Source organism: Vicugna pacos, chromosome 24, assembly GCF_048564905.1.
Source record: "Vicugna pacos chromosome 24, VicPac4, whole genome shotgun sequence".
In the NCBI taxonomy this organism is placed as follows: domain Eukaryota; kingdom Metazoa; phylum Chordata; class Mammalia; order Artiodactyla; family Camelidae; genus Vicugna; species Vicugna pacos.
In genome coordinates this window covers 712,527-734,581 of record NC_133010.1, presented here as the reverse complement: position 1 = coordinate 734,581, position 22,055 = coordinate 712,527, and the positions used below count along the sequence as shown (strand labels likewise).

The 22,055-nt window shown below is 43.9% G+C and overlaps 1 protein-coding gene across 1 annotated transcript in view; it reads left to right on the top strand.

Annotated features, from left to right (window-relative positions):
* LOC102529662 (uncharacterized) overlaps positions 1–15,804 on the top strand; it is a 139,468-nt gene extending 123,664 nt beyond the window's left edge. Inside the window, exons 3-4 of the mRNA XM_072948883.1 lie at positions 13,806–13,879; positions 14,807–15,804. Of these exons, the coding sequence (XP_072804984.1) occupies positions 13,806–13,879; positions 14,807–14,834 (102 nt within the window). The 3' untranslated portion in view covers positions 14,835–15,804. The remainder of the gene's footprint in view (positions 1–13,805; positions 13,880–14,806) is intronic.
* Positions 15,805–22,055: the final 6,251 nt, after the last annotated feature.

Here is a 22,055-nt window from a genome sequence, read left to right as displayed (position 1 = left end):
CGTGACAGGACAGTCAGCAGGGCCAGGCCAGGTGGCAGAGTTAGCTCGGGGCCCTGCACGGGGCTGGTCCTCACTTATAGAACAACAGGCCCAGCTCTTCAGACCCCTACCCAGCTTCTTTGCAAAATGGCGGGATGAGGACCTCGGGGGCTAAAACTGGGGAACACTTAGGGGGACACGGTTCTAAGGCATCCATGTTCCTCAAAGTTCAAGGGAAAAAGCCACGGAGAAACATTTCTGCCCCAGTTTGGACCTGCTTCTTCAAACTCTAACTACTACAGGTGACTTTCAAGAGCCGCCCAGGAGTGAGGTTCCCGCAGGACCCCAGCACTGTGTCGGCTTCCTTTCCTTGCTACGGTCTCCCTTCCCGGGGTCTGTCTTCTCTTCACAGCGCTGCTCCCAGCTGACACCACATCACGGACCCAAGGGTAAAACTCAGTGTCATGCCACTTGGAACATATTCCACTTTAAAGGGCGAGCTTGACTTTGTCACACACATTCCTGGAGAACAACACGCGAACAGGACAGGTCACAGGCACTCACCCTCCCCCATAAGCATGCTCCCCGAGTCACAGCAAGTCCCTGGATGGCATGTGTTCAGACGCACAGTAAGTCAGAGCATCACAGCCGGAACTGGTGACTTGGAGGAGCCTGCCTACCTAAGGCACAAAAACACGCTTCCAAGCTGCGACCTCGTCCTGCCTGGCCGAGCTTCGGCACAACTGCCTTCCCGCACACAGCGCAGCCGCGCTCCTCACACACGGGGATGCGGGGTGCACGCGGGTGGAGGCCGGAGGCCAGGCGGAGCTGCTCCCCGGACGCTGCCCTGCGCCCGAGGGGCCGCACTGCAGACACGGAGGCGCCGCCCATTTCAAAGATGAGAAGTCCAAGGGAAGTTTTTTGTTAAAGCTGTAAAAAGACTTTTGAGAATATAAGTGAAACAGTCAACTTTCTACTTAAAATATTTAGTACGTTTATATATGTACATATATTGGTTTACAAATAACATTTATGAAATTATATATTAACTTCAATACATTGCTGGTTTTCCTCTTTCACAGCTAGTCTGTGTCATTCAGACCCTTCCATTTCACGTGCAACTCTGTCCATGTCATCTTTTTCCAGAATGCGTCATTTTCACCTTGATCCAAGTTTCCTGACATTTCACTTTCTAAATTCACATGTTACCCAAACAGGAAATTTAATCCTCAGGTACAAGAATTTGTTTTTATGACATTCCCCTCTTTGCTGCGTTTTAAGTCTGCTCTTCGGTGCATGCTTACGCCCTCTGCACCTCGTGGTTATGGACGTCTTACCAGGCTTCTTTACAAAGCACCCAACATTTGGAACTGCGAGGTTGTAGCACCAAAAATAATTAGAAGCCCGTGCTAACTGTCACTGCCTTCCTCCATGCCAGTCAGGTAACCACTTTACGCAATAAACAACGTCGCTGACCGAGTCTGTTTCAAGCTAACGTATCTTTCCCACGTAATGCGTGAGGCTCAAAACGATATAGATGAGAAAAAACAACACATAAGGAAATGTCATGAGGGATGGCATTGAGTAAAAGCCTTCCCCCTTCACAGGGGCACGTGGTGTCTCAGCTGGGAAGACACAGCTGGGAAGGACCAGGCTCAGTGTGTTACTGATCAGAGGATCAGAGAGGCCTTAAGATCATGGGTGGGAACTCATCAGAAAGCAATGGAAGAATTTTCGGCAAGGGTGCCAAGACAAGTCAAAGAGAAAAGAACAGTCGTTGCAACATGTGGTGCTGGGGAAACTGATCTCCACACACGGGAGAATGAACTTAGAGTCTCATTTTATACCACATACAAAAATTAATTTTGAATGGATCAAAGACATACACTCAAGAGCTAAAACTAAACACTGGAAAAAATCTTCATGGATTTGGCAACGATTTCATGAATATGACACCAAAATCACAGGCAACAACAAAAACGCAGATAAACTGGACTTCATGAAAAATAAGAATTTTTGTCCATCAAAAGACACAAACAAGAAAGTGAAAATAAAATGTATGTACCAGAATAAAGTATTTGCAAATTGTATACCGGAGTAGGGACTAGTATTCAGACTATTACATATAGAATTTCTACAACTCAGCAATCAAAAACAATTTAAAAATATGCAAAAGACTTTAGGACATATTTGGCTAATGAAAGTATAGAAACGGCCCATAAGCACAGGAAGAGCAGCTCAGCATCATTAGTCCTTAGGAAAACGCAAGGGGGAAGGTGGAGCTCAGGGGTAGAGTGCGTGCTCAGCATGCACGAGGTCCTGGGTTCAACCCCCAGTACCTCCGTTAAAAATAAATAAATAAGTAAAAATAAAATCTAATCTCCCCCCCAAAAGAGAAAAACAAAACAAAGATAAAACACTGGGCTTTAAAAAGAAAAAAAAAACACAGAAAAATAGAATAAGGAATAGAAAAGAGAAATGCAAATAAAACCACAATGAGACATCACACCACACCCACTTAGGATGGCGACAGTAGTGATAATACTTATGATAACAGTAAGGAGAAGCAGAAAATAACAGATGTCAGCAAGGACATGGGAAAGAACTGGAATCTTCAGACACTGCTGGTGGGACTATAAAGTGGTACAACCACTGACAGTCTGGCAGCTGCTGCAAAGTTACCCCGAGGGCCGCCACATGACCCAGCCCCCGCTCGCAGGCACAGACCCAGGAGAACTGAAGGCATCTGTCCACAACTGCACTTGAACTGGACGCTCCCAGCAGCACTGTCCACGGCAGTCAGGAAGTGGACAACCCAGTGTCCACCTCCCAAGGACGAATGGATGAACCACGTGCGGGGGGGCCCTTATATCGGGATGTTCCTGGCCACAAAAAGGGAGGAAGCGCTGACGCGGCTATGACACGGATGATCCTGGAAAACGTTCAGCTCAGGGGAAGAAGCCCAACACAGAAGGTCACATACGTGTGATCCCACGAGTGCTAAATGTCCAGAACAGGCAAACCTGCAGGGCCAGGAAGTGGACCAGTGTCCCCAGGGCTGAGGAGAGAGGGAACACAAGTGACTGATCATGGGTGTGGTGTCCTTTAGGGGCGAATAAAATGTTCTGTAATTAGATCGTGCTGGTGGTAGCACACTTTGGTGAGTCTGTTAAAAACTACGAAAATGTGCACTTCTAAGGTATGAAATTTATACTATACTCAATTTAAAAAGCAAAGGTAATGGTGGAGGGATAAATTGGGAGTGGGGATTAAAAGATACATATTACTATACATAAAATAGATGAACAACAAGGTTCTACTGTGCAGCACACCGAACTATATTCAATATCTTGTAATAACCTATAATGGAAAAGAGTCTGAAAAAGCATATACATGTATGTACACATTTAATTGAATAGGTTTGCTGTACACCTGAACCCAACACAACATTGTAAGTCAACTATACTTCAATTAAAAAGAACAAAGGTAGTAAATACTCAAAAGGTTAAGAAAGGAACGGAAGAAACCTTGCATTAAACATCACAGAATTAGCATGCGTTTACAGAAACTGCACCAAAATGACACACAAAATATAATAGCACAAACCCTCAAGCACTAAGCCGAGAGGAGAGAGAACAACAAACAAGAGTTGTCAAGGCGAGACTGGGATCTGGAAAGTGGATGAATACGCAGGGAATAAGGAGCAAAGACAATGAAGCTGAAGCCTCTACCAGGCGGAGCCACCAGGAAGGGGTGGGGGAGCAATTCTAGCAAGAGCAGAGCCTGGGGCCCAAGCGGCTGCGCAGGTGCGGGGAGATGGATAAAACAGGAGTAACAGCTCCCACTGTCTGTGAGGGAGCGTTAGGGCCCCAGGGCCCCGCACCCATGGCCAATTGGAGGCTCCCTCTCAGAAGAGGGAGACTCACTTAGGACCCGAACCGCCAACATTAACATAGGAGCCCTACGTGGAGGGAAATGGCAGGAGCCTGAGACCTCTCGCCCCTTCTCCCCAGAGGCTCTTTCCTAAGACAGGACCACCTCTCTCGGTAAGTCACATAAACTAGAAATAGTGCAGGCCGCAGTTTCTTATAACAATGCAAGGAAACCAGAAATTAACTAACTGAAGAACGTTCTATTTGAAATTTACATCACTTTAGAAACACGTGAAGGGAATTAGTTTACTAATACATAGTCCTCTGTCATTAAATTTGGTAAGAAACACCAGGGGGCCAGAAACCGGCAGGGGGGGTGCCGTACAGACTCCGTGCAATGAGCCCCCTCTCCCGACGTCACCGACAGCCCCGTGGAGCGATATGTGAGTGAGGGGTCCATCTTGGAGTGGAAAGGCCCTGCACTCTCTTTTCAAAATTCAACCCCTGTTAGGAAGCGAGGCCACAGAGGAGAGAGAATGCGGCCTGCGACTCCCTTTCCCTGCTCCCGCTGTCTGGCACTCCCCACCCCCACCCACGCTGAACGACCCTCTTCATCACAGCAGGAGCAGTGGTTCTCAGCGTCCTGTGAGCCGGCCGCCACCATGAATCAGTTTCAAAGGAGGGGCGCCCAAGGCGGGTGCATCCCCTCTCCTGGGGCCTGGTCAGAAAAAAAGCAGCTGAACGCGCTGCGAGTCGCGCCCCGCAAGCGCTTAGAAGGGCGGACACGCGCACCTGCGCACCTGCGCGCCAGCGAGCGGCTCCCAGCGAGGCCGGGGTCCTGCAGGCCGGGCTGCGCCCGGAGGCTGGACTTGTCCGGCACCGGCACCGCAGTGGCGGAGGGTGGACCTAGAGTAGACACAGGGCCTGCGGGTGCAGGGTGCTGCAGGACACTTTAAGAAGGGGGGCGGGTAGAGTCTGCAGAAGGCGGGGCTGTGAGGGAGTCTGGATAAATCACAATGTTTCACCATCAGCAGTTAGTCTGGCTGGGGGCATGGAGTCCAGGCTGAGGATGAGAAGCCAGGAGAGAGTTCAGGAGATGCTGAGATAATCCTGGGAAGGGAGGGTTTGTGCGCAGTCAAGGGGGGCCTCGGCGCCTGCAGGGCCCACCAGGGGTTAATCAGAGGGCGGGAGGCCCGGACCGGGCCAACAGCGCCCACCTCTGTCTGTCTCTTTCTTGGCAAAGGACTGGGACCAGGAAACCTAGCAAGCCAGGAAGCTTTCTGACAACTCTGCCGTCTCAGGCGAAGCTGGCAGGACACACACACAGGACACGCACACTCACACTCGCTAGTGCCCCTATCAGAGCAGGCTCCCACCCAGAGGTGACAAGGCATTCCTCTCTCTGCCCGGGGTACCAGGGAGCCTAGGGAGGGATGGGACCGCCCGGACCACCACCCCGCAGCTGTGACTGAGGCGCCCTTCCCCCACTTTGTGAGGCTGCTATTGCTCTGATACCAAAACCAGAGATCAGACAGTAGAGAAAAAGAAAAATGTAGACGAATTTCTCTCTGAACGTCAACACAAATAGACCAAAAAGTTTTTTTTTTAAGATTTTCATTTTTAAAACTTTTTTTTGTTTTTTTGGGGGTACAGGTGATTAGATTTATATTTTTTTAATTTAATGGAGGTACTGTGGATCCAATCCATGACCTTGTGCATGCTAAGCACTCACTCTACCACTGAGCTATACCATCCCCCCTATCAAAAAGTTTTTTTTAATTAGCAAATGAATCCAGCAATGCAGAAAAGAATTATACACCATGGACAAGTAGGATTTATCCAGATATATAACGCTGCTTCCACAATAAGAAAAATCAATTTAATGTACCATGTCAACAAGCCGAAGCATTGAAACCATACGGTTATACAATCTGATGTGTTAAAAAGCATTTGACAAAATTCAACACCTAATTCATGATTTAAAAAAATACCAGCAAGTTAAGAACAGAGGCAAATGATCGCGACTTGCTAGGCAGCGTCTATAAAATCCCTCCAGCGAGCATCACACGTGACGGTGGCAGACGGGACGCTTCCCCTAAGACTGGGCTGAGCTCGGCCATCCACCACCACCACTTACTCAGCACGCCACTCAGAGCTCCAGCCACTGCACTAGGCAAAAAAAAATCAGAAGCAGATACACTGAAAAAGAAAAAAGAAAACTAGCATCTCTATTTGCAGATGATCTGATTGTCTACCAGGAAAACCTCGAGGAATCTATAAAACAAAACAGAACCCCTAGAACTAATACATGCATTCATAATGGTGTAGAATATAAAATACACAAAATTAACTGCATTTCTATATACTAATGGTGAGCACACATACACCAAAATTTAAAACGAATATTATTTAAGATCACTCAAAATACAATGAAATACTCAGGTCCATACTTAACAAAACTTATGAAGGATCCATATGCTGAAAACTGCAAAATGCTGATGAAATAAATCAAAGAAACCCAAATAAATTGAGGGACGTGACAGCCATTGGAAGACTCAACACAGTGAAGATGTCATTTTTCTCCAAATTCAACTGCAAGCTCAGTACAGTTCCGACCAAAGTCTCAGCGCCATTTATAGACATAAACTTATTCCAGAATATACATGGAAAGAGAAGGATAAAGCAGGAAGATCCCCTCAGTCTGATAATAAGGCTCATTTTATAGCTACAGAATTCAAGTGTGGTGCTGGCATCGGGAGGGACCCGGAGGTCAGTGGGCTAGAACAGAGAACCCAGAAGTAGACCCACCAGAGGCGGCTCGGCTCCGACAGGGTGGAAAGCAGGTCCATGGAGAAGGGGTGGTCCCCCCATGAAAGGTGCTGGGACATAGGCCCCTGGCCCTCGGTCTCATGCCTTCCACAAATACTAACTCAAAAATGGGCCACAGATAGAATGAGCAAGAAACTACAAAACTTTTAGGGGGAAAAAAAAAAGAAAATCTTCAGGACCTGGGGCTGGGCAAAGAGTTCTTAGACTTGACACAGAAAGCATGATCCATGAAAGAAAAAACTGATAAACTGGACTTAATCAAAATTAAAAACTTTTGCTGTGCCACACACCCTGTTAAGGGAATGAAAAGACAGGCTGCAGACTGGGGGGAGAATATTTGCAAACCACAAATCCTACAAGACTAGTACGCGCCTATGTAAAGGAAACTTGGCAGTAAACACTTTTTAAAAATCAATTAGAAAATGACCAAAGACATGAACGGTTATTTCCCCAAATTAAATGTAGGAGTAGCCAACAAGCACGTGAAAAGATGCTCAACATCGTTAGCTATCGGGTAAATGCAAGTTCAACCCACAAGGGGTGTCGCTGCGTATGTACTAGGACAGCTTAACAAGCAGGGCTAGCAGCGGATACTGCCAGGGGTGGACAGGAGCCGGCCTCACACACGTTTCTGGTAGAAATATAAAACGGTACAGCCACTCTGGAAAAAATCTTTTCTTATAAAACTAAACATGCACTTAGTATACAGCCTAGCCAGCGCGCTGTTGGGCATTTACTCCAGAGAAATAAAGCCCTGCACTTCAACTTCCATCGCAGCTGTATCTACGACAGCCCCCACCTGGAACCACGCCCAGAGAAGCCGGGCCAAGGCTCTTTTGAGGCTCTTCTGGCCACAAGGTAGGTCCACGGCTTGCTTTTGGGGGATCAAAGGAAAGTAGGGATTCCCACTCTGCAGTACACCGGGCCCGTGTGACAGCCTGGAACCCAGCGGGGTGGGACCAAGCACGAGGGACACTGTGCTCAGGGAAGGAGGGACCACAGAGGAGTCCTAGGGACAGGAGGGTTTGTCACCACACAGTGTCACCTAGACGGACAGCACCGCTGGGGGAGCCCGCCACATGGGGCTGAGGGCAGTTCTGTCCTGTGAGGCTGGGACGGGAGGTGGACCTCACCTCCAGGATGGGACACTGGCTGAGAGACCTGGCCCCTCAGGAGTGGGTGGGAGGAAGGGCTGCCTTGAGTTCTGGGCCTTGGGAGCAGGTGCCCACTGTGCTCCTTCTGACACCCTGAGCTTTTGAAAAAGCCTACTAGCACCCTGGGCACGGCTGGGGGTGGGAAGCTGGCTGCCATCTTCAGCAAAGGTCCCCCACCACCTAATGTCTGAAAGGCCCTCTGGCCGGGTTCACACAGACCCACCCCCACCCCTGGGGCCTCACATACCTTCTCCATCTGACCTCACTGGCTCCAAACCATGACCCCCAGCCCAGCGGCTAGGGGGCGCCAGGACTGGGTGGGGTGCAGACCTTCGCTTCTGCCCGCCTCCCAGCTCGGGTCAGCGCCTCCAGAGGGCCAGCCGAGGGCTGAATTCTCCTGGGGGCCCAGGCTGAGTTGGGGGACTCGTCACCGTCCTCCCCACACCCCTGCACTGAGCTGCTGCCCCTCGGCTTCACGAAGGGACCTCCTGGGCCCCCATTTCCAGGGATCCGAAGCCCCATGTCCTGCTGTCGTCAGCCCGTGTCCCCTGGACAGGAAGCCCCGGGTCACGGAGGGGGCCAGACAGGTGCGGCCCCGGCCGGCCTCTGCCTGCACCCCCCCCGCACCCCCGCCCAGGCTCCCCCGTGTCCGTGCAGAGTCCTGCCAGCTCGCAGGCATGTCTGATAGGTGTCCTCGCTACCCGCCCAGCCTGGCTGCGGGAGGGGCCCTGTGCGGGGCGTGGGCAGGCCAGCACTGGGGGCCTCCCCGCAAGGCCGCTCCCTGCGCGGGGCCTGGTCCTCACAGCTCGCCCGCACCCCCCCCCCCCGGTAGGGCACGTGCTGGCCTGAAGCTCGGAGGAGATGGCGCGGCCTCTGGTGAGGTGGGGAGGCTGCAGGTGCAGGCGAGGCCGAGGCTGACAGACCACAGCTGTGGACGGATGGACGGACGGACAGACAGACATGCTCAGCCGGCCGCCCCTTCCCACCCCGCAGCTCGCAGACTCTCGGCCGCACCTGGAGTGGGGTCCTGACACGGGTACGCGGGCCTCTCCAAGGAGGCCCAGAGGATGTTGGCCAACTGGACCCCCAAACTCAGGCGAGAGGGGAAGCACTCCCCATCTGGGGGCTCTGAAAGCCTTCAGTCTCCCCTTGGAGAAGCTGAACCCTCAAGATGGGTGTGAGTTTACCCAGCAAAATTATCGGCCACTAGGTGGCAGCAGAGCCCCACTGGCCTAACCCCAGGCCTTTAAAGAAAATAATTCTCTGAAGGATTCTCAAAAACAGACTAGGAACTTATCGGAGCAGATCGGCCCACGGCCCATTTCTGAGGTTCGCAGGCCCGCCCACCTCGCGGGCAGAATTGAGCGGACGCTACAAAGACTGCACGGCCCACAAACCCAAACTGTCTCCTCCGACGTTCCAGAAGGCGCGTGCAGACCCGGCCCTGGCTCGGGGCCCACAGGGCCTCCCCGGGGTCCTGCCGACAAGTCTGGCCCCGCTTCCGATGACCAGCCACGGGCATAAGGGGGGAGGTTCGGGAAGTCTGCCCGGGGCCCAGCGTGCCGGGAACACTGCACTGGCCCCCGAGCGCACAACTGGCAGGGACACTAAGCAGCTGCCGGACGCCCCCTCAGTCCCCTGGCCTCGGGGAAAGACATCGAGGGAGACGGGCCGAGTGTAGCCCCTGGAAACCTCGCCTCCCCAGCGAGGCAGCATGCGGGAGGAGCTGCAGGAGGCAGAGCCCCCACGAAGGACTTCAGGGCGCTGGACCCCGGGAGCCCCTTCCCAGTCTCCACCGTGAGAAGCAGGAGGACTGCGGCCGACACCCTGGGCTGCCCCGTGTGGCCTCTGGTCTCAGACACTCGCCTGGCAACACCCCTCCCAGGCCTGGCACTATGGGGGATGGAGTTCAGCTCCTCTCCTGGAGGAGCGAACAGCCCTGCTCGCCCTGCAGGGACCTGCACGAGTTTCAGATGGCACACACTGCACACCTGGCCACTTTACCGTGGCACTTTCTACATGGACATGGTGAGCAGGAAACAGCAAGACGTCTAGATGCTCTCGGGGCACAGGGGCCAGAGGCTGGGGGAGTTAAAGATCTCAGGGCCGGTGCATCAGCACGAGCGTGGGACACGCCTCTGGCAGGACAGTGCAGATGTCTCAGCTCTGGGGCAAGGCCACACCCCCTGTGACAGAGACCACCGTGCTCCTGGATGCACGTGCAATGCTGTCCGGCCTGTGCAGGCCCCACCAGGTCACCTCGGCCAAGGACAGGCACACTCACACTGGACACAGGCAGGCCAAGAACGGGTGCCCAGGCCCCGTGTCACCCCCTCTGGACTGAAGTCTTTGCTTTGGTCCACACCTCACATGAAAGGCTTTAGAACCTTAGGAACCTTTACTGTATGGAGTAGGGTTACATCAGGTAGCTCTGGACACCCCTACAGCACTCAATTCATAGTTCATAGGTCTTCGTAGTTCATGAAACTAGAAAAGAACTTAGTTCTAACATTATGGCCAAGGAACTTGGGTACTGATTTCCCCAGAGTCCCAGTTACAGCGTAAGAGGCAGAAAAGAACTGAAACCCAGATCTGCATATTGCTTTTCCGGAGCCCTTTGCACCCCTCATGACAGAGATGCCATCTCATCTAGATAGACTGTACATAAATTTCATTTTCCAGCTGAGTGTTCTTCTTCACTGATACGGAAAATTGAACAACTGAGTTTTATTAAGCGTAAGTTTATGGTAGCTCTGCCAGTCATGACCACAATGAAGTTTTGGACACCAATGGCTTTTTATTGCCTCTAATAACTCTGTCAGCCAAGAACATCTCCCACATATATTGTGAGATGAAGAAAAACTAAAAATTCATTTACTTCATTACTGTACTCAAGGTGTTATCACTTCCTGGGAAGAAAGATAAATTAGAAGTCCAAGAAACTGGTTGCCATTTCAAATTCAATCTCTGAGTTGTTAGGACAACTTCTGAAATATTTGTTCAGATTTTCAAATTTCCTTTAACACTCCCCAGCCCACCGGTTAACAATGAAAACAACTGTCTTAGAACTATTAAATTAAAATATATTAGTGTATTCACAGTACTTGAATTAGGCAGGTTTTTTTAACTTGAGAAGAGGCTTTCCCTTTCATCAGGGTTCCCACTGACACTCACTGTCGGCTGCACACCGCAGCCTCTTCCCCAGTCTCCTTCTCAACTATTGACACTGACGATGTGAAGGAAACTAGACTTCCTGTTAGCGCACTGATGGGCTTCAGTTCAGTTCTTTCACCATCCCTGGGGGCCTGTAGTCTCACACCCAGATATACTGTATTCTCTCCAGTGTCCACCAGCTGTCTTCACAGGATGTAATAAAGACTATGCTGGCTGAAGCTCTAACCAGAGCAGAGCTTTCAGAAACGCCTTTTACTATCACACCCACAAGCCTCCAGTGCTTGGTGAGACTTGTACTCCAGAACTCAGTTCTTAGCGGGACATTTACATAAGCCAAAGCGTTATTAAAAGGTGCGACTGCACCAGATCGGGGAATTGTCCTCGACCCCTCCTGCTCCTACCCTGCAGGGTCTCTTAGCATCCTGAGGATTTCAGGTCCATCAGCCTCAAAGGATGTGTGATATCACAGGTGTCAACTGCCTGACTTTAAAAAAATGTAATTAATCAGCTGTACTGAAGGAAACCTTAACAACTGGGACATGGAACATTTGGCTAATATCAGAGTTCCATATTCTTACAACTTGTTCCTGCTGAGGTCAGGGAAAATCTTATTCTTTACGTCCCCGAAACCTGGAAGAAGCAGCTCTTCCCTTTCTGATCCTTAAGAAACAGGTGCAGGCACAGGTGCAGATGCTCTAAAACTGGAGTAGAGATTTCTAGTGTTAATGAAATGTTTCTTAATCTCTTCAGATGGAAAAGCTTACTCTGCATCCATATATACACAGGTAATTCATGGCATGGAGCAATTAAATTGAAGAGACTTTTCAGTGACTTTTTTGTGCAAGACCATGCTCTAAATCATGTGGGAAAACACAAATCTTTAAATGGTCCACGTGCATAATTCATATTTACTACAAAAACCTGGTAAATGAGATACCACTGTATCTTAAGCCTTAAATTGATATTCAAACTGAGATATCCCATCAAAGTGCCGTTTCAAAAAATAGGATTGGCAAGTAAGAAAAATCTAAGACTGTCTTTGAAGAGAAGAATGTTAAAGTGGTTCATCTAAGAGAGTTGACATTTAACAACTTCATTTATTCCTTATTTACTTTGTGATGGAAATCACACCTGCAGGCTTTGAGATTCACACCTGGGTAGATGTGAGGATCACAGGATGTTTGCCCACAGAAGCACAGCTGAATGTCTACAAACATTTAATGGGATCCCTCCTCTTAAGACAAAGAATATTTTCTTCACATCCTGGAAGCTGTTCCTGTGAACACCAAGTCTTAAGCATCCATTAGGCAAAATTCATACAATTTTGACAGCATGATAGATGTTCAGGAATGCCCAGGATTCTTTATGTTTGTGGTTTGCCTCTTCTTCTTCTGAAAAATAAATACTTATATTGTATTTTTGTTATTTCTCTTACTGCTCCCTTATCCCACCCCCATTCTAATCAGTAATTATTAACTATTTTTCAAGACTTCTCTTAGGATTCACAGAAATGCAGAGAGTCCCAGGGACCCCTCCCCCAATAAAAATGACAAAACTAGCTTCCTCAATTCTACTTCGTTCCCATATTCCTAATTTCACGAAAATATCTCTACTTTTGAGGGGACTGTATAACCAATATTCTTGGTGGTTTTCCCATATTTTTAATAGAAGTTATTCATAGTATGGATTATTGGTGACTAGTTCCTTCTTGCACAAAATCAGTGACTGTATCTTTAGTACCTGTAAGGATCCTGGCTGTGTGACTAAGGCCCTCTGTGGTCACAGATTTCATCCTAATGTGCATTTTAGTTTGTATAACTCCCCATTATAGGAGCTGGTCTATTAACTTTCTGACTGCACATGACTTAGACCTTTCAGGTATTCACAATGCTTACGATGATTTTGGAAAAAGAGAGTGCTGGAGGGAGAGGGAGAACAAATTGTAATGTAACTGAGTATTTCCGTCTTGGTTCTGTGACTAAATAGCAAATTATTCAACTATTTTTAACCTCTTAATGCATAAACAGTGATAGTAATAAATTCCTAATGTTTTCTAAGAGGACTATTTTACAAAATCAGTGAGATAATATATGTGGAAATGTTTTTAAATTGCAAAAGCATACACAAAAAGTCACCTCATCATTCTCTATTTCCATATGAGATAAAGTCCATATAGTTTGACTAGGCATTCACATGTTCAGGGAAAGTCAGGTCTTAGAAATACTGTGAAATTATTGAAGGTGGTCATATGTATTAATCAGGTTGGACTTTGTTATGCTGTGCAATAAACTCAATCACAGTGGCTGAAAACAAAAGGCTTATTTTTCTTTCAAGGTACAGGTCCTTTGAGAATTGACTGGGAGTTCCAGGGCAGTCAGCTCAGCCACCTTCTGGAACATTACATGACCAGGTCCAAAGGAAGGAGGATGACAGAGAAATTTTATGATTCACCCAACTACTAGGGCCACAGGAAACAGTCCTACAGGGAGCCTAGAAAGTGGAGAGGGGGAAATACTTACCTCTAACCACTCTCTCAGATCCCCAGCTTACAGGAACTAATCCCGTATCTTTCTTCCAAGAACTCTCCCTTTCAAATATTCAACCCGTATATCATTTTTGTAGGAACTTCAAGATTGGTTAATAAGATTCAGTGTTATGATAATATAAACACACACAGAGAATACTTTTATTTTCTAAAAGGCATTTCTGTTTTAACAAATGGCTCTTAAACAACAATAAAACAGCCACAGCCAAATCTTCAGAAATCCATTAATGAATCCTTACTCTCTACTTTTAGGAATCTTGCCATTTCACTTGCTTACTCCTGAAAGAGATCTTTTTAAGCAACGGAGTCACCCCTTCACCGTTCAGGTCACAGCAAATTGTTTATCTTCTTTTATGAAACAGAAAGCTGGAATAGATGTGTTCCATTCTCATCGTCATTTAAAAAGTTGAACCACTGCATGGATTTGTGATGTGGTCTGAGGGTACCGCCTCTGACTGGGAGCTCACAGGTCACCTTGTCAGGGAACCAATTAAAGCACTGACTTCAAAGAGTAGAGTAAGAAGGTGAACTGGAACAAATTTATTGCTTTCATTCTCTGCTATTGTTCCAGCTGTTGTTTCACCAGATGGTTCACATGAAGTGTTTGTGTGTGTGTGTGTGTGAGTGTGTGTGTGTGTGGTTTAAAATAGGCTCTTTTTCTTTTGCTGTTTTATTTTAAAATATTGTTTATTTGATTGTCTTTCACAAAAAGGCAGTCATATAACAGCGATTTGTTTCATAATAAGCACCCTCTTTCATAGTTTTTAAACTTTTGTGATTTTTCAACAGTGAACATAAAACAAACCAAGCTAAGCACAAACGATTTTGTGGAAAATTGTTCAAGATGAGGATTGACTGACTTTTTCTCCCAAGGGATATACAATATGAGAAGCATCTTCCTACTTCCATGAAGGCAACAGCAGTCAGTCAGCACCCAGAACAGTGGTCTCACAGTCCTCTAGTAGCTTACCAGGTCATAGATTAAGAGTCACATTAACAAGTTAAATAATGATATGTAATGTTTGTGGACAATTAAATAGTGAGTGTGTGGGTGAGATAACTATAGCTGAATGAACATACATGAGGGACAACAGAAAATGTTTAAAAGGAGGCCTCTCTGCTTCTAAAGAGCAAAATAAACATATGGCAAGAATTCACCTCTAGCTTCTTTTTCAAAATATAGCTTCACCTGTCAGTCTCTCGGCTCTTTGGCGGTAGCTGTTTCTCCTGACTTCTTACTTCTTAATTTCCAGGTCTCGCATTTACTGCCATGTCCTCTGAAGAAGGGAAGCTCTTCGTGGGAGGGCTCAGTTTCAACACTGACGAGCAGGCTCTGGAAGACCACTTCAGCAGCTTTGGGCCTATTTCTGAGGTGGTCATTGTCAAGGACCAGGAGACTCAGCGATCCCGGGGTTTTGGCTTCATCACCTTTGCCAATCCAGAGCATGCCTCAGATGCCATGAGAGCCATGAATGGAGAGTCTCTGAATGGTCGCCAGATCCATGTGGACCACGCGGGCAAGTCAGCCTGAGGAACAAGAGGAGGGGGTAACTTTGGGTCCTATGGGTGTGGTCGTGGCTACCCTAGAGGTGGTGGAGACCAGGGCTATGGAGGTGGCAGGTATGACAGTCGACCTGGAGGATATGGATACGGATATGGATATGGAAGGTCCAGAGACTATGGCGGCAGAAGCCAGGGTGGTTATGACTGCTACTCAGGAGGAAATTACAGGGACAATTACGACAACTGAAATGAGGCATACACGCCTAATGTAGATGCACAAGGAATAAAACTTCTGATCCAGGACCTTCCTTCCAAATGGCTGTGTTTATAAAGATATTTGGAGCTGCACTGAAACATCTGGGTTTTTTTAAAGTACATCAAGCTTTTTTTTTTTTTTAATTGAGCTCCCAAGGTAGCTTGTTAAAGACTTTTCAGAAAGCTCCATGTTTTTTTCTAAAAATTTCCTGTTTAAAGACAAATTCTGAGACATCTGTAGTGTCTGGGTAATTTTTTCTTTTTACCAGTTGTTTTAATTCAGGCTGTCAGAATTATCAAAAATGTTTGGCCAGACTGATTTTTTTTGAAGATAATATGCATCTAGGAGCATGTAAAAAACCTGTATGCAATGTTTTCAGTTGTCATTAGAAAGCAATTTACCACTGTAACTAAGAAATGAAGAACATAATTACTTAGGGGTACTTTTTACTCCAGATATCTGCCTTCGTTATATAGAAGTTTCTTAAAAATATTTGTACGTCAGTTTTTGATACTGGAAGAAAAAAATATCCTGTTATGTTTCATGTAGTGTTTAGGATGTCTTTCATGGAGTTGATTAAAAAGATGAAATCTGAAAAAAAATATAGCTTCACCTTTGATTAATAGTTTGGCTAGGTCAATATGTATAAATTTTCATTTAACAAAATGTGAAAATATTAAGTGTTTAGCATTTTATTTATTTTCTGATTGAAGTATAGTTGATTTACAATGCAGTGTTAGTTTCTGGGGCACAGCAAAGTGATTCAGTTTTATATATATATATATATATACTTTTTAGACTCTTTTCCACTGTAGCTTATTACAAGATATTGAATATAGTTCCCTGTGCTATAGTGTAGGTCTTTGTTGTTTATCTATTTTACATATAGTAGTGAGTATCTGTTAATTCCCAACTCCTAGTTTATACATCCTTTCACCTTTGGTAGCCACAGATTTGTTTTCTATGTGAGTCTATGTAAATAAACTCATTTTTATCATTTTTTAAGATTCCACACATAAGTGATATCATACGATATTTGTGTTTCTCTGTCTGACTTCACTCTGCATGATAATCTCTATGTCCATGCATGTTGCTGCAAATGGATCATTTCATTCTTTTTTATGGCCGAGTAATAAGTGGCATGGTACTATCACAGAAAACAGACACACAGATCAGTGGAACTGGATAGAAAGCCCAGAAATAAACTCACGACAAAGATGTAAGGATACACAGTGGAGGAAAGGGTGTCTTCAACAAGTAGCGCTGGGAAAACTCGACAGCTACATGGCAGACACTGAACCTGGAACATTCTCTAAAACCATATGCAAAAATAAACTCAAAATGGATTAAAGATGTAAGTGTAAGACCAGATACTGTAAAACTCCTAGAGGAAAAATGTAGGCAGAACACTCTTTGACATAAATTGAAGTGTTTAAAATTTAATAGTATTGCCCTTTTAATCGAGATACATCTGTGTTTAATTATTTACATACGAATTTCAAATCTCTTGAATGTCTGAGTTTAACAGAATACCAAAAAGTTGTAGGAAAAAAGAGCCCTCAGTTTTATGATAAATTATTTATTTTATTAGTATTACTCACTATTATTTTTTTAAAGCATTTTTAGGATTAAACATTACTCAAACTAATTGGTTATAGATCCCTAGGAGCTATATGCCAACCTCAAGTGTTTTTTAAAAGATACTTTTGCTTGTTTTTGATGAGTAACTTAGAAATTAATGTCAGTATACTCTTTATCATATGGGAAGATACCTAATGACAAAGTTTATGTTTACTTTCTTGAGAAGCTACACTGAAATTATTACTAACATAGAAATGACTTTTTATGACTAGTTAGACAAGCAGAGGTGAAATCAGCGGATGCTTCCTTGAGAAAGAAAAAGCTTAGTAGGAAGGGGTGAGCAACATGCCCAGTTTCTCATCCAAACTCCTATCAAATTAAATCACTACTTCTCCTGGGGAAGAACTAATGTGAAGGTAGAGAAAGGGTAGCGGGTTACTCAGCATAGTTCACTTCTAATGGAAGAAAGAAAGAAAAATGACAAATATAGGGAAAAGGCATTAACCACCACCACACCCAACCTTCATGTTAAAAATAAAACAAAAACACCAATTTGAACAACGTTCTGTGCATGAGAATACCTTCCTAAGAACTATGAATATAGGTGATGGATTACAGCACCTGGGTGAAGCCAGAAATATGAAAAGGTGCAGTGATGCTCTGAAGGCAGGAAAGATAGGCTACCCCCACCATCCGTCCTCCAAGCCCAGCAGCCCAGTGCAGAAACAGATGTCCTCCTGGTCAGAGGAGGAGGGAAGTGGGTGCCCAGCTTCACCACACAGCCCAGCCCCGGCCCACCCTAGCACAGGCTGACTCCTTCAGAAAACAATATAAAGTTTCCTAAAAAAAATTCAAAATAAAGTTATGATGGGATCCAGCAATCTCACTTCTGGGTGTATGTCTAAAGGAAGTAAGATCACTATCTCAGATACGTGTACCCCCATGTTCACTGTAACATTATTCATAGTAGCCAAGGTATAGAAACAATATAAATGTCCATCAACAGATGATGGATGAAAAAGATGTGGTGCATATATGCAATGGAATGTTATTCAGTTATAAAAATGAAGAAAATTCTGCCTTTTGTATGACAAAGTTAATGGACCTTAAGGGCATTATACTAAGTGAAACAGAGACAGACTAATACTGTATAATCATACTTATATGTGGAATCTAAAAAATCCAAATGCATAGAAATGGGAGCAAGAATGAGATTAATAGGAGGGTAGGAGGTGTAAGGAGTGGGGAAATGTTGGTCAAAATGTACAAAATTCTGTCCTTTGATGAATAAATCCAGGGATGTAATGTATGGCATGGAGACTACAGTTAACAATACTGTACTATATACTTGAAAACTGCTGAGAGAGTAGATCTTCAGTGTTATCACTATAAAAACGGTAATCACATGAGGTGATGGAGGTGTTAACTAAGCTTATTGTGATAATCATTCTGCAATATACACATATCAAATCATCACATCCTATATCTTAAACTTATATATACTCTATGTCATTTCTCTCTCAATAAAGCTAGATTTCCTGCACCGTCAGATTACCTTCTCACGTGGAATGTATTTTCCAGTGGCTAATAACGTATTTGTGCATCCTGTCCAGAGTATTTCCTTCCCAGTGTAAAGGTACCAGGAATTCCAAGTTGCTAATCAAAATATTGTTTTGTGAATATAATCAGAAAAAAGGGAGAGATAATATTAAGGTTCATTTCATTTAAGCCACGGGTAAAGCCTAAGAAATTATTTGTGCTCTAGAGCAAGTGTGCTAATGACTAGTCCAGTGACGTCCTTCGGGTTTCAGTTTTCCCTATCCTGTGCATTGCTGGAGGGAAAAACAGGGCAAATCCTTGCAGATTCCTTTTTTTAAGATCCAGGTAAACCACTTCAATTCTGACATCTTTTTTTTTTTGGCTTCATAACATTATGATGATTGTAATTATTTACTTGTATTATAAATTGATTAGTATCCAGCTCTTCCATTTAACTCTAAACCATGAGGATGAAGACTCTGTCTGTCTTGAATTGTATCCTCAGTACCTGGCTCGGTGCTCAGCACAAAATTAGCTTCCATTAAATCTTTATCAAAATAGTGATTGAATGAATTCCTCTCACACCCAAGTCTTAAGAAGAAAACATGTAAAAGGCAATGCTAAGCCTTTATTGGCCTCCTTGTGTCAAACTCAAATTTCTAATTAAAAAATATATTATTTCATGAAGTGTTAAGTCAGATGTCATTTATGGACTCTAGGTAATATTGAGATAAGCCACAGTAACTTTCCCTGAACCTGACTAGAAATTGCACACATTACCTGAATTATAGCTTTTACCTGAACTAAGCATATGCCTTGTAAGTTCCCGATATCGGTTACCGGAACATTTCTTTTCTTCCTAGGGAAGCAGGAATGATGTGTTCTCTTTAATGCTTTCAGAAGCAGCTGATGTTGAGGATGGAATGTAAAGTGTCTATTTTTCTTCTCCTGGAACCCATTTCTAACCGCTGGCAACATAGCTAGTTTAAAAATAAATTAAGCTTTGGTAACAGCATTTGCAAGGAGCACGTCTAAACTGTTTAAAAGAACAGAATCTAAAGATATTATTAATAATTAGTAAGCTACGAGAAGTAAGAAACTGCATAAATCATCCCCTTTTATCTATTAAGTTAGTGCTTCTTAGGATATCTGATATCACTGTTAACCTACTTTTGATATCTATGTGAACATAATAAAATCATACCCCTTTAAAATATTTTTTGTGATTCAAAATTCTGTTCGTCCTCTTTCACTCTGTAAATTAGTAAAATTTTACTGTTAACTTTACTATAGTTAAGGACAAAACAATAATGATTATTTTATTTCTGTATTTATTAGATCATGGTATCATTAGACAATAATAACTATTAACAGAGAAAATTTACCTTATTTCTCATGATTAGATTTTTGTGAAATTGCTATATGCATAGGCTTCATAAAAGGTTTTCTATGAAAACACTTTTGAGATGTAAGTCAATAGATCAAACACATATAGCTTTAGAATTAAAATTATTTAAATTGAATTATAATTAATAGACTAGTATTTACTTTTCATAGCTTTTGCTTAGTCAAAATTTTTATATTAATGTGTATATATAATATGCATATATGATAATATACAGACTTAAAATTAATTAATGTATCAGTGAATTATATGTCACATTAAAAATTCCCTAGTAAGATTTCTGCTCCTTTCTATGTTGGATAATTAAGAGACATTTTCAATTTTTCATGACTGTATTAATGAAGTTCACACTAATTTTTTTTTTACATTTTTATTGATTCATAATCATTTTACAGTGTTGTGTCAAATTCCAGTGTTCAGCACAATTTTTCAGTCATTCATGGACATATACACACTCATTGTCACATTTTTTTCTCTGTGATTTATCATAACATTTTGTGTATATTTCCCTGTGCCATACAGTGTAATCTTGTTTATCTATTCTACAATTTTGAAATCCCAGTCTATCCCTTCCCACCCTCTACCCCCCCGCCGATAACCACAAGTCTGTATTCTTTGTCCATGAGTCTATTTCTGTCCTGTATTTATGCTTTGTTTTTGTTTGTTTTTGTTTTTTAGATTCCACATATGAGCGATCTCATATGGTATTTTTCTTTCTCTTTCTGGCTTACTTCACTTAGAATGACATTCTCTAGGGTCATCCATGTTGCTGCAAATGGCATTATGTTGTCGGTTTTTATGGCTGAGTAGTATTCCATTGTATAAATATACCACATCTTCTTTATCCAGTCACCTGTTGATGGACATTTAGGCTGTTTCCATGTTCTGGCTATTGTAAATAGTGCTGCTATGAACATTGGGGTGCAGGTGTCATCCTGAAGTAGATTTCCTTCTGGATACAAGCCCAGGAGTGGGATTCCTGGGTTACATGGTAAGTCTATTCCTAGTCTTTTGAGGAATCTCCACATTGTTTTCCATAGTGGCTGCACCAAAATGCATTCCCACCAGCAGTGTAGGAGGGTTCCCTTTTCTCTGCAGGTTCTCCAGCATTTGTCATTTGTGGGCCTTTGCTCAGGTCAAAGTGATGGTTCAGTGTACCCCTCTTAGACTGTATTCCAGAAGTCAGAAATTTCACAGGAGGGACATGGTTAGAAAAACTTTCTGGAGTTTTCTTTTTAACATGTAATAAATTTTACATTTTAAAATAGTTATAGATTTATAGAAAAGTTGCAAGAATATTGTAGAGTTTCCATATAACCCACAACCGGTTAAATGGTTATATATTTTTTTAAAAGTTTGAAGATGAAGTGATTCTGCATAGGTATATGGGAAGAAGATATTTACAACATTCACATTACTGAAGAAGTACCTGGCATAAATTAGATCCTCAATAAATATTTCAGATGTGAACAAATGAAATGCAGATCATGCTCAAATATTATAAAGCCTTTGATGCTGAGGTGAAGTAAGATGTTTTTAACACATTCTGTAGGCAATGGGAAACTATTTTTTAAAGGATAACTTTATACCCAGAAGGAAAAGTGGAAATTAAAAGCTCTTGAAGAATTGAGTTATTCACATGTATCTTGGAAAAACACCAAAAAAGAAACTCAAAACAATGTAAAACCTTAATTTATACTCTGAGACTCAAAAGACCAAAAGTTCTACTTTTATTTCATGAATGTGTGTGATGATATCTGTAGTCACAGATGTTGAATCCAATTAATCGCAAATAGGGATAGAATGTGATTTGAATTTATTTTCTAATGGTTAGCGTAGTTTGGATGAGAAATATATTTCTTCTAGTTTGTTTTCAGGTCATGAACAAAGAAACCATTTGGAATTTGTGTTGGTCTTCCTGCAGCATAAGAAGTAGCACTCCACATAGCATTCTTAGGGTCATTCAGAGGTCTTCCCAGCCATCAGATTTCCTCCCAGTGTATGAAATGTGAGATTTTTGTAGAGAAAAGAAAATCAGCCTCTCATTATTTGTCCACATTTAGGTACAGAACTGGTTGGAGTGTGGGAAACACTTTGTGGGGGGTTATTGATAATTGATAGGGAGCTGATTAAGCCCTGCACCAGGTCAGGCTAAACATATGGGAACAGGTAGCAAGAACTCTGCATTTAATAGATGAATTATATTAGGCTCCACTCT